Source organism: Phyllostomus discolor, chromosome 3 (assembly GCF_004126475.2).
Source record: "Phyllostomus discolor isolate MPI-MPIP mPhyDis1 chromosome 3, mPhyDis1.pri.v3, whole genome shotgun sequence".
Taxonomy (NCBI): Eukaryota; Metazoa; Chordata; class Mammalia; order Chiroptera; family Phyllostomidae; genus Phyllostomus; species Phyllostomus discolor.
In genome coordinates, this window is record NC_040905.2 from 2172256 (window position 1) to 2184652 (window position 12397).

Here is a 12397-nt window from a genome sequence, read left to right on the forward strand (position 1 = left end):
TGATGCAACTGCAAATGAGATTACCCTGTTAGTTTCTCTTTGTGATAGTTTGTTAGTGGTGTATAAAAATGTAACCAATATCTGAATATTAACTTTGTATCCTACTTCACTAGACTCATTTATTAGTTCAAATAGCTTTTCTTTTGGGTTCTCTCTATATTGTTTCACGTCATCAGCAAATAATGACAGTTTTACTTTGTTTCCTGTTTGAATACTGTTTCATTTTCTTCTCTGATTGCTGTTGCCGAGACTTCCAGTACTACGTTGAACAGAAGTAATGAAATCAGACATCCTTGTGTTGCTGCTGACTCTCAAGAAAAAGCTGGTTTTCACTGTTGATTATGTTAGCAGTGGGTCTGTCCTGTGTGTGGCCTTCATTATGTTGAAGTGTGTTCACCACATTCCTACTCTGATGAGAGTTTTCAGTGAAAAATGGATGTCGGACTTTGTCAAATGTGTTTCCTACACCCATTAATATCATAATTTTATAGTGTGGTGTATCATTAACTGATTTGCCAATATTGAACTAGCTTTACAACCAGGAATAAATCCCACTCGATACTGGTGTATGATCTGTTTAAGTGTTGCTTAATTTGGTTTGCTAATATTTTGTTGAGGATTTTTATAGCTATGGTCATCAGAGACATTAATGCCTGGCTCATTAAATGGGTTTTGGAGCCTTCCCCCTCTTTAACTTTTTGGCATTTTTTGAGGACAGTAGTAATTAACTCTTTGAATGTTGGTAAAATTCACCCATGAAGTCATCTCCCTGGTCCAGGGCTTTTGTTTATTGGAAGTTTCTGATAACTGTTTCAGTTTCATTAGTAATTACTCGTTTGTCCGGACTTTCTGTTTGATCCTGATTCAGCGTTGAAAGATTGTATGTTTCTAGGAATTGACCCATTTCTTCCAGGTTGTCTCATCTGTTGGCAGTATCTCCTGATCATTCTTTTGTTTCTGCGGAGTCAACCGTCTCTCCTCTTGGAGTTCCATGCGCCTGTGAGAAAAATAAGTCCACCTGGGCTGACGTGTCGTTCGAGGCCGCTGTCCCCTTGCTGACGGTCCATCTGGGTGACCTCCCCGTTGACGCCGATGCGGTGCGAGAGTCCCTCCTGCGACTGCGCTGCTGTCGTCTCCCCCTTCACGTCGGTCAGGATTTGCTCCGTGCACTCAGGTGCTCCCAGGCCGGGGGCACGGTGTCTGCAAGGGTTACCCCCTCTTGCGGACTGACCCTTTTACGGTGATGAGATGCCCTTCTGTGCCTCTCGTCCCCGCCACTGCTCGCAGGCCTGTTCTGTCTGATGTGAGCGTTGCCGCCCCAGCTGTACTTTCGTTTCCACCTGGGTGTGCCTGTCTTCCCCCCCCCCCCCCACTTTCTAGTCCGTGTGTGTGCTTCAGTCTGCAGCGGCCTCCTTGCACGACCGAGCATTCGTGCAGGTCCTTTATTTGTGCATCAGCCGCCTGTGTCTTTTCATCGGAGCATTCAGTCCAAAGTAATTATTGGTATGTAGAGTATTGCCATTTTATTAATTGGTCTTTGATTGTTTTTGTAGTTTTTCTCTGTTCTGATTCTCTTCCTTTGTATGTTGCTGACCCTTCGTTTTGTGTTTGGATTCTTTTAATCTATTGTAGATTATTGTTTCAGGCTCCAAGTAGCTTAGAGGATATAAAGTTCTAATTAGAGAAGAGAACCCCAATGAGATTTGGGTTTAGGTTTATCAGATTGCAACGTAATCATGAATTTCTCTATGCATGATAAAACAAAAGAGTTTCTAAGACAGTATGTTAGTAAAGGTAGAAGGCAGTTCATGAACTTGAGAATGGCTATAAGAAGTGTGAAATGTCAGGGCGGCGGCTGCATTCTTTTTAACAGGTTTTAAGTATTGGCATCTCCTACAGGTGTCACCCTCCGATCTCCTCTCTGTGTAACAAACGGTAACATGTTCAACGTGAGACATGAAAAAGCACTTAAACCAACCAAACACCACGGAATGTGTCGGTGGCTGAAGGTCACATTTATTAGGAGATGGAGCGAGGACTGCACTCGGCGCAGCTGACTTGGCTCGGAGGCCGAGGCGGTGCCCGCCTACTTTGTGGACACTCTCGTTCTCCTGTTCCAAGAGAAGTTCGCGCCGTAGGACTTGGACTTGGGCTTCGGCACCTTCCGCTCTTCGATGTCGTAGCTCCACCCTGGAAAACAAGAGCACACTCACAGGGACAGAGTCGCAGAGCGCCCGAAGAACACAGTGAGCGGAGGCGCCTGTCCGCAAGCCCGCTGTCCCTTATCACCGGGGCGCGTGCACACGCCCGAAAGGTAAAAACGTACTCAGCAACCCCTCCCCGCAACATCCTGTGTGGCAGGGGAGGGGGGGGGTCCAAAGTACTCCCTGGAGATGACTTCTTCCCATGCCTTAAGTTAAAGGGGCACCCACCGCCCGATTTCTCCCTGTCGGTATTCTTGTTCAGGCACCGATGGTGACAGAAGAGAGTTCCCACTCCTCACTCTGGCTCACGATGTGACTTCTCCGACGGCTGCCCGGGGGAGCCCTGACCAACATAACCGCCCCCGCTGTCTCTGAACGCAGGCGCCCGCCTTCACGGCAGCGTGGCGCTCACGCAGAGCGACCGCACGCCCACGCTCACCCGGGTAAGTCACGGAGCTGGAGCAGACCGTGGGAGAGCGCGCCGTGCAGCCCCTGGACACTGAGAGGCCCCTGGTGAAACGCAAAATGCTTTTCAACCTTTGTTTCCAGGCCGGCTGCAGCAGAATCCCATGGAGGCGCCTGACAATGCACATTCCTAGGCCGACCAAAGGCCCACGGGGTCTGCTGGGCACAGACGGGGGGAAGCACCGTCTACACCGTCTGGGCTCCTCTGAGCGAGGCCTTGCAGCTGCTGGGACCTGGGTCTGTCTGCATCTGCGTCCCCTACTGTACGACCAGCCCTTCGGTTTCCTCCCAGCACGGAGAACCACCATGCCCCCCTCCTCACGTAGGATGAAGTCGCCCCCTAGTCCCAGGTCCGGGCAACCCCCGTAACTTTTGCTTTCCTCCCTAAGCCCACTACGGATCCCTGTAACTAACTCACCGCCCTCGCTCTCAGGACTTCCTTCGAGTGATCCGTCCTGACGCGGGCGGATCACTGGTTCTCAGGGCAGGGCCACGCCGGCCCGTCTGAAACGTCCAGGATGAAGGCTGCGCAGGCTCACTGGGCAGCCTCCTGACCTCGTGCCGCGCCCTCGTGCTCCCCGGTGTCTCGAGCTCCAGCCACGAAGCTCCCAGCTCGGTGGCCGCTCGGAGCCCCGTGCTGCCCGAAGTGAAGCCTCCACCCCCCCCCCACCTCTCCCCCGACGCCTGTGGGACGACGAACAGTCCCCCACAGCTAGAACGCCTCTCCGCTCGCCATGGGGACGCGGGGCGGCGGGAACGCCAGGGCAGCGCCAGGACCCAGGAAAGTGAGCACCGGTCCGACTCACTGGTTGGCGCAGCCTCACTTCCAGGAGAGCAAGTCCTGAGCACCCTCCCACCCGCCGACACGGCCACACCGAGGACCCCGCAGAGCGCCGGCTCCCTGCAGGGCGGCCTGGCGGGACTCGGGCACGGACATGTGGTCCCTGCACTCCCGAACCTGGCTGAGGGCGCCGGCCGGCGCCGACTCCGCAGACACTGCCGTGAGGGTCAAACAGGCTGACTCCTGGCAGTGCTTACAAAGCACCGGACACACAATGATTCGTCGGGTCACACGAGAAAGGTGCCTTCTGAAGTCTCTGCACGTCTGTCTGAGGAAACCGAGGCACAGAGGGTGGGTCACCAGCGTGAGGCCGCTCAGCTGGGGCGGGGCGGAGCCAGGGTCCCCACACGGCCCGGCTCCCACCCAGGCCTGCGCCCTCCTGCCCGGTTCCCGGGGCACACAGCACGCACCGGACAGATGTCGGGCTGCTCCTTCCCCTCCAGTTCGACTTGTAGCTTACTCAGCACATCTTCTGTGAGGCACTAGTGTAAGTAAAACTTCCATCACCCCGAACCCTAATTCTGAGTTTGTATGTAATGCTCTGGATCCAGGTAGGCACAATTTGGCCTGGTCATTAGCCACAGAAAGGGGTTCTAGCAGGCAAATCACGGCTGAGAGCTGGGCGTGATGCTGAAATAACTTGAACGTTACGAACTTACCGGGTACGTCCCTCGTCAGTCCGCAAACGGTGGTGGTGACGTCAGAAACACTTCAACGGAGCAGGTGAGCAACAGCAACATCTAATGAGCACGTACTACTCATCTAATAAACCGCACTGACTGCTACCCGGGGACTGCTCAGACGCCAGAGGTGAGGCAGCGAATGAAACAAAACCTTCCCAGACCGAGGCAGCAGAGGCGGAGACATCGGTGAGGGGTGCACTACGTCAGGTGCCAGCACAGGAACGCCGGTGCCTAGACACGGGCCGTGCGTGCGCACGTGCACCACGGAGAGAACACTGACATCGGGCAGCCCGCCCGGGGTCCCACGGGAGCAAGGGCCAGCAGCGCGAGGGCAGGACCCGGGTCCCGCCGTGTCTGGGCCCAGGACTCACAGGCAAGGACAGCGCAGGCCACCGGGACCGCCCGGGTGGGGCGGCGCTTCTCTCCCTCGCACTTCCCTGCGGAGAGCATGGAGCTCCCAGGGCCGCACGGGCCCCTCCACCTCTGGGCCACGGCCGAAGCAAAGGCGGGCCCGGGGACACGCAAGGGCAGCTCGCAGCGGAGACCAGCGTGAGTCCCAGCCCCACGCATCCCCCTCGGGTCTGCGGCCCCGTACTCAGAACAGTGCCCGGTGCGCAGGACCGACATCACGGCAACAGCGGCCCCTTCTGACCCCGCCCAGCATCTGGGCGCGTTTCCGGCGTCGCTCTCCCGAGTGCCCGCGCAACAAACCACAGCCCGCCCCGCCCAAACGTCTCTGCCGCAGCGCAGCTCGGCGGCCCAGGGGCTTCCGGAGTGAGCGCGCACGCCGGCTCCCAGGGCGCGCGGCACTGGAACCGCTCCGAGAGACATCAGACAGCCGTGCCGCGTGGGGCGCACGACCTGCCCCGCGCGCATCTTCCCGACATCCCCTCTGGAACCTGCTCTCAGAATGAAGGAGCATGATGTAACTGGCACACGATGCCACGCAGAAATTTAAGAATGGGTCGTCTTTGTGAGATGTTTAAATTTCTATGAGAATTTCTTTCCAGCTCTACAGTAAGGTTCTGTTGTTTAAAGACACCGCTCGGACCTGAGCTCCTGGGTGGGACCCCGGCAGGGAAAGGGCGCACGCGCTCTCCGGAGAAGGCGGGTACAGAGCCGAGGGGCGAGCCTCCCACCGGGTCCCCAGGCTGCTCCATCGGGACCCTGGACACCAGCCCCTGCTCTCCCCGGCTGGGGGCGGCAGCAGGCGGTCGAAGGCCCGAGGTGCGGGCAGTTGCCCTGGCCACAGGGAGCTCCCCGGGCGCCGCTCCCTGCCCCGGGGGAGAGCAGCCTGGCTGCGGGAATTCCCACCCACGTGTGGGAGCGCTCTCACAGCGACTCGGGGGTTTCAGCCCTTGTATCAAAGCGGCATGCTTACGGTACAACCTCTGGTGAACCTAAAAGGAGATCTGCAATATGCTGCACTCCATCCCCGCCCCGGGCAAACATGCCCATTTATCTTGTCAGTCTCCATGCCGTGGCTGGGGCACCCTAGGTGCTGTAAGAACGCTTGCTGGATTCTTTCAGATGCCGCCGGCACTAACAAACACAACGTGAAACCTCGGAGCAAACCAACCACAACCACCACCTTGTGAATTCCCTGTGTGCAACAGAAAGAGAAGATCAGTTCCATCTATTTTAACTCACAGAACCATCTCACACTTGGCTCAGCCACACGAAGACACAGAGACGTTCGTCAGTGCTCTTGTGCAACGCGTCACCTCCGGTGACCCCGGTGTGCGCTCCACGCATGCCTCTCTCCGCCAGTAACCTGACCTCAGGCCCAGCCTCAGCGCAGGAGCAAGCAGCACGGGGATTTTTTCCTACTGCCCATCTGTTTGGCACGAGCGGATGGAACTGGCAGTCACCGCGGACAGGGCCGGGGGACGAGAATAGCAAAGGCCTGGGAGGCCAGGGCGCGGTGTGCTGGTGCCCGGGAGGCCTGCGGGTTCCTCGCCAGGCGACGCACCCACAACACGCCTGGTGAGACAGAGCATCAGCTAAAAATGTGAGTTAAAGGGGGAGGCAGCTCTTCGGGAAGTTCCCTCTGAAAGTCCCTCTACTTTGAAATTCCCAAGTACCCACTATTTGGGGTGGGGAGGGTGGGAGTGTCAGGATAATTTAAAAGTACCTTAGGCCTTCTTTGAGAAAATAAAATGGAGGACAAGTAAGGGTTTCGGATACCCTGGCAAGGCGGTTCTTCCCACGGAAACTACCTGAGATGACTTAAACTAGCAAGTGGGGGACAGCGTCAGGCCTGAGGAACCTGAGGGCTGCAGGCCCCCGCCCCCTCCGGAGAGCCCCGCCCTCACGGCGCTCGTCCCACACCCACTCGCTGTCGCGTGCGGCTCGCCCGCGCCCAGAGCAGCGGCCGGAACCACGTGGTTCGGAACCCGACACCACACAAACTGGTTCGTGTTCCGGAGGTGCATTTGAGAGTCAGCTACGAGAAACGTAAAACCCGCTTCTCTACAGAAAAGCCTGTGCAGCAACGTGCAGGTCCGAGAGTCCCTCTCAGAGGTCCGTCTGGGCGCAGCGAGTGCACGGGACTCCCGAGCCCTAAGTGACCCAAGGGACGCCGGGAACCCCACTCCGCTACCGTGGGGGAAAGGACCGCTATGGGGGCGTCATTTCAGACTTCCAGCGGTGAACCCTGGATTCACCTCTCCCCGAGGGACCCTGGTAGGTGAGCTGAACATTTCCCGGCACCGAGACCCGAGCCCGAGGACGGAGGAGCCGGGGAGGGAAGGCGGGGAGGGAAGGTGGGGCTTCGGCAGAGCCCTGCGCGCTGCCTGCGACCCCGTCAGCTGCAGGCGCAGGGACGCTGTCACCTGCAGGGCCGGGCCTGTGAGCGCCCCTGCTCACCGCACTGTGTGCGCGAGCCCAAACACTGACGGCGCTTCCAGGGGTGTTCACCACGCGCTCAGAGCAGTGACACAGCTGTCACCAGCCCGCGTGTTCCCGGCTGAGGTCGCGCGAGGCCACGCCCTGCCTTCTGGCGTCACCTCTTGTGCGGTAAACAAGTGTCCTTTCCACGGCCCACTGACGGCCGCATTCTTTCCTCCTGCGCTCCTCGGCGCTGACGTCGCAGTCTGAACCAGGCCCAAGGGCAGCGCTCTCCAGCGCTGGGGTGCCAGGGGCGGGGCGTGCCCGCGGCCCGCAGACGCACCTCGCTCGGGCAGGGCAGGGGTCGCAGGCCGTCTGCGGCCGTGAGCTCGGGGTTCACCAGTCAACGGTGCACACGTGACAGAGACCCCCGTGAGGACCCAGTGCGGGTCGGGGCTCACAGGAAGCTAGCCCCGTGTTTCCCGCGAGGCGGCACCTCCTCCGTATTCGCTCCCTCTGCGCGTTCGGTGACGTCACAGAACGGGACCGCCGTGACCGGCCGCAGGAACCACCTCTGACCGACAGAGGTGTACGTTCTGTCCTGCCCGCTGACTCCCCGCCTCCCACGACTCCCCGCCCCCCAAACCCGTCTGTCTGCCTTCGCAGCTCACCTCAGCACCCCTTCACCCCTGCAGGTCTGCGCTGTGCTGGCCCTTCCGGGAGCTGCGGGCGAGATCTGCCTGGCTCCCTTATTCTCGAGTGAACTAGGCTCTTCCACACATGCTCGTGAAGAATTATCATAGTCGCGGTTCTGCCTCAGAAAACACCCTTCTGTAAGAGTTGTGACGGGCCCACCGAGATGCCGTACAGAGTCGCCGCCGGAGCCAGGCAGACCTCACAGCAGTGTTCCTTTCCTTTCCTTTCCCCAAAGCCCACCTGAGGGTGTTCGCTGGTTTGGCGGGGGGGGGGCGGGGGGGGGCGGGGGGGGGGGGGGAGGGAGGGAGACATCCATGTGAGACACACTGGCCGGCTGCCTCCCATACGTGCCCCACCTGGGGATCGAACCCACAGCCCAGGTCTGTGCCGGAACCAGGCAAGGAGCCCACCACCTCTCGCTGCATGGGATGGTGCTCCAACCACCGCAGCCACCCCGCCAGCCAGCGCTCTCTGGGTTTCTGAATGGACACATTCATTTTTGCCCATCGGAGACGTGGGACTACAAAGCATACACACGATTGTAAAAAGTTGTGTTTTGTGAACTTACCAGTTTTGCTAGCCTTTTAAAACGCTGGTGTGTAAGTTGTCAATTGCCTCTGTTTTCTCTATGAAGTGAAAATAACTGTGGCTGGAAGACATGACGCATCTAACCAACGTGAATGAAACCCTGCCAGGAGCTGACAGCGGCAACGGGGGGTAACTCGGCAGGTAACGTGACGGGACGGGTCTGTTTGCCAAGGGAACGATGGTGAGGCCCCGCAGTACAATGAAGGACTGCTCCAGGCCGAGAAGGACTTGTGGAGGACAAAGCCCGAGTGGACACAGAAGTTGTACACGGCCCTGGCCGGGCAGCGCAGTGGGTCAGAGCATTGTCCGGACACACCGAGGCTGTGTGTGGTCTTGACCCCAGGCCGGGGCACACACAGGAATCAACCGACGAAGGCATAAATGAGTGGAATCAATGCTTCCCCCTTTCTCTTTGTAAAACCAGTAACTTTTGAAAAGTTACACATCGCTGCCCTGACTGGGGTGGCGCAGCGGGTGGGGCATCGCCCCGCAAACCAGAAGGCCACCAGTTGGACGTGCGGCGGGTGCACGGCGCACGGAGGCTCTGTCAGTCACACATCAATGTTCCTGTCCTCCTCTCCCTCCCTCCCCCTCTCTAGAAATAAACACCTTTTTAAAAGGTTTATATTATTTGCAAAAAGGAACTTTTGTTTTACAGTACGGCTAGAAATTCTGAAAAGCTATGAAATGTGTCTCGCCCCGAGCGAAGTTAGCTCAGGTCCGACGGGCGAGAGTCCCGCTGCACGGCTCAGCGCCTGCCCTCCCGACCCGGGGGTGGGGGCGGGGGCAGGCATGGAGGGGATCGCTCTTCCCATCCGCTCTGCCCAGACGGCTCGCTCGCGGTGGCCACCGGGAGAGCCTCGTCTGCCGTGGGCTCACTCTCAGTCCTTGATGACTCGGGGGAGAGGCAGGGTCTCAGCACCCTGACACCTTCTTCCATGTTCGTGTCGGTGGCTTCCGTCGTCACCAGTGCTGTCTCTCGGACACCTCGGTCCTACTCGCATCCCGAGTGCTGGAAGGTACGGAGAGGTACTGATTTCTGCCTCCCCCAGTCCGCATCCGGAATGCAACAAAGGAGACGTGAGGACTCTCTCTGCCCTGAAGCTCTCTTCGGGATTCCGCCGAGGGCCTCTGGGGGTCACCAGGATGTGCGCTTCCCACCTCATCCAGCCCGGCGCCGGAAGGAACCCGGCCGATTCGGTACGTGGCTCCGAGGAGCTGCCTGGGACAGCTGTCGCGGGCGGGAGATGCTTCGCCACCCCGAGTCCAGCCCGCAGGCGAACTGCTCCTGAGAACACCTCCGAGGCAGGGAGCTGCGCGCTCGGGGCACAGGTCTGCCAGCGGCACACCCCTCACCCCTGCTGTCCCTGGCCGGCTGTGGTGTGTCAGAGCCCGGGCGCCGCTCCGCCCGAGACGAGGCACCAGTCCAGCCTTTTCTGCTTTCGTCTGGGTCCTGCGTCTTCTAGGCCGGTACGTGCCAACTGGGAACAAACATCACCTAGTGATGGAGCTTTATCTTTATTTGTACGTCTTTAAGGATAGTTAGTATATGATATATTAGTTATGTTAGTTTCAAGTATGCAATGTTGTGGCTTAAAACTTTTATGCCCCAGACTGTGACCACCACTCATTTCAGTGATCATCACCACGCAAATGCATCACACTGTCATTGACCACATTCTTCTTCACCTTTCCACCCACCCCCCGACACGTCTCCCTGCTGGCAGCCCTCCCTTGGGTCTCTATGAGTTGGTTTCTGTTTGTTTGTTTTTAAGATTCCACATGTAAGTGAAACAGAGCATTGTCTTTCTCTGACTTGCTTCACTTAGCCTAACATCCTCCAGGTCCATCCATGTTGTCTCAAGTGGCAAGGTTTCGTCCTTTTTCACTGCTGCGTAATATTCCATGATGCATGCGCACCACACACTCATCCACTGACGGACACCGAGGCTACGTCCCCGTCCCGCCTGCTGCAGGACACGCGGCAGCGATCGCCAGGGTACGCACGTCTGTCCAGCCCCGGGTGCTCGTTTCTCCGGGTGAACACCCCGAGGGAGGCAGGCCCAGCTCCCCCAGTGTCCCCACGCGGCTCTCCACACCGGCTGCACCGACATGAGCAGCCCCACTGACACGCTGCACGGCGGCTTCTTGACACCTGTCCTTCTGACTGCAGCGAGGATGCGGAGTTTCACTAACACACAGGTATGCAGGGCCCCTCCACGCTGACTTAGTCTCTTTCCTTGGTGTCCTGACACACATCTGGAGTATTCATACTGCGTGTTTGGGCACTCGCGTGTACTCTGTCTCAAGATCGTTATGTCATAACGCAGCATGTCAGGGTTATGATGTCATTCTCTGCAAAAATTACGTTCCTCCCTTTCATAAGTTAGATGAGCATTCACTGTCTTCTTTGAAAATAGGTTTAAATGACGGTTCCTAGATCCTGTGTCTGTACCATTTCGGGAGTGACTTTTAACTGGCACCGTTCTTCTCGTCACGAACCGTGCACTGCGGTTCTGACAGTTACCACTCCCGTTCGCACGGCATCGAGCCCCTTGTCCCGTGTGCACGGGTTTCCTCCTTCCCCGAGGCTCTCCTGGGAGCTCGCCGGCAGCCGCAGGCCGGAGGGCTCTGTGTCTCCGCAGGGAGGGGCCCGGAGCCCAAGGGGCAGGACCCCAGGAAGGGCTTGTGGGCAGGCCTGTCTGCCAGGGGACAGGGCGGGGCAGGGCTCAGAAGCCCAGCTGAGAAGCACATGAGGATGTCCAGTGAGGCAGGAACTGATGACTCAGAAGTGAAGGAATGGCGAGGGATGACTGTCGTTCTTGTTTGCAGTATTTCTGATAGTGCCTTAGTGCTCCATGTTCTGGACGTAGAAGAAAGTCCTCCACCTTCCTCCTCGGGGTATTTGTAAGTCACTACAATTTAGCAGACTTTGCTTTGTAAACTCAAGTTCGCATCACCTGTGAAGGATCCCTCACTCTCCCTGCATGCCAGCCCCAGAACCCAGGACCTCCTGTGGAGCGTTCTCAAGGTCATGCTCATACGGTAACTTGTACAAGACGAACGACAGTATGCCACCGTTTTTAGAGCGTAACCGGAAACAGTGGTTAAGCAGGCAGAGCCTTCGCTGGAATTGCGTGAGAATGATGCCCACTTCGTCAGGCAGGACCGGACAGGTTTAAGGCACCAGAGGTGACCCCACACAGCAGCGCTTACCAAGTCCTTCCAGGACACGGGTCCTGGCCCAGGGCGCACACGGTCCCTAAGGTGGGAAGGAACCTGAGGCTATTCCGAGGACCTAGGGTGTTCTGAGGCCCCTGAGATGGAAGGAACTTGCCCATGTGAATATGCACCACAGCAGAAACCTGGTGGCACGTTACTGGTTTGGCTTCCTAGTCGCAGGAGGCTTTGGAAAGAACAATTTGAGATTCCTTATGAAAATTCCCACCCAAGCGCATGTACGAAAACTTACGTGCTGAAAGGGGGCCGAATGCCGCCCCAAAATACGCCCCTTTGGCAGACGGACTGCCTTGTACTGCTTGTTTTTAAGACACAGTGAATACAGAAAACCCTCCGAAATCAGAGCGAAAGCCGCCCTTCTGTGCGAGACGGTCACGCTGGTCTCCTGCTCCGAACCGGAAGGAAGGGGGGGCCTCCGTCTCCAGAGACCCTCGTCCCTGGGGCAGCGGGGACTCAGGCCCCATGACCACCCGCCCCGTTCACTGCCAGCCTCTGGAACCCTCTCCCGCCCCCGCCTCCTCTGTCTTTAGCTGGAGGTAAACCTTCGGGTGGAGGCGGGCCACTTGGGGGGGTTACTCAGACTTCCCAAGTCTCGTCATGTAGATGGGAGGCACCCACGTTACTAAACTTCGGTCTGCTTTCCCGTGTTATTCTCTGTATTCCGGGCGTGTCAGCAAAGAACCTGGAATGACCGAAGGGAAACCGTTTTCCTCCCCTACGGCGGTGTGGCGGGGGGTAAAACTGTCCCTCCCCGGAGTTCCCCTGGCTGGTCTGAGAATTACATGGACACGGGAGAGACGAACAGGGGAAACGGCCTCAGACGAGCCAGGAAGAGGCTGGGGTGGGGGGTC

The 12397-nt window shown here is 57.9% G+C and overlaps 1 protein-coding gene across 1 annotated transcript in view; it reads right to left on the minus strand.

Annotated features, from left to right (window-relative positions):
• Positions 1-2003: 2003 nt before the first annotated feature.
• NDUFS4 (NADH:ubiquinone oxidoreductase subunit S4) overlaps positions 2004-12397 on the minus strand; it is a 76998-nt gene continuing 66604 nt past the window's right edge. The window contains exon 5 of the mRNA XM_028525108.2: positions 2004-2190. Coding sequence (XP_028380909.1) covers positions 2087-2190 — 104 coding nt within the window. The 3' untranslated portion in view covers positions 2004-2086. The remainder of the gene's footprint in view (positions 2191-12397) is intronic.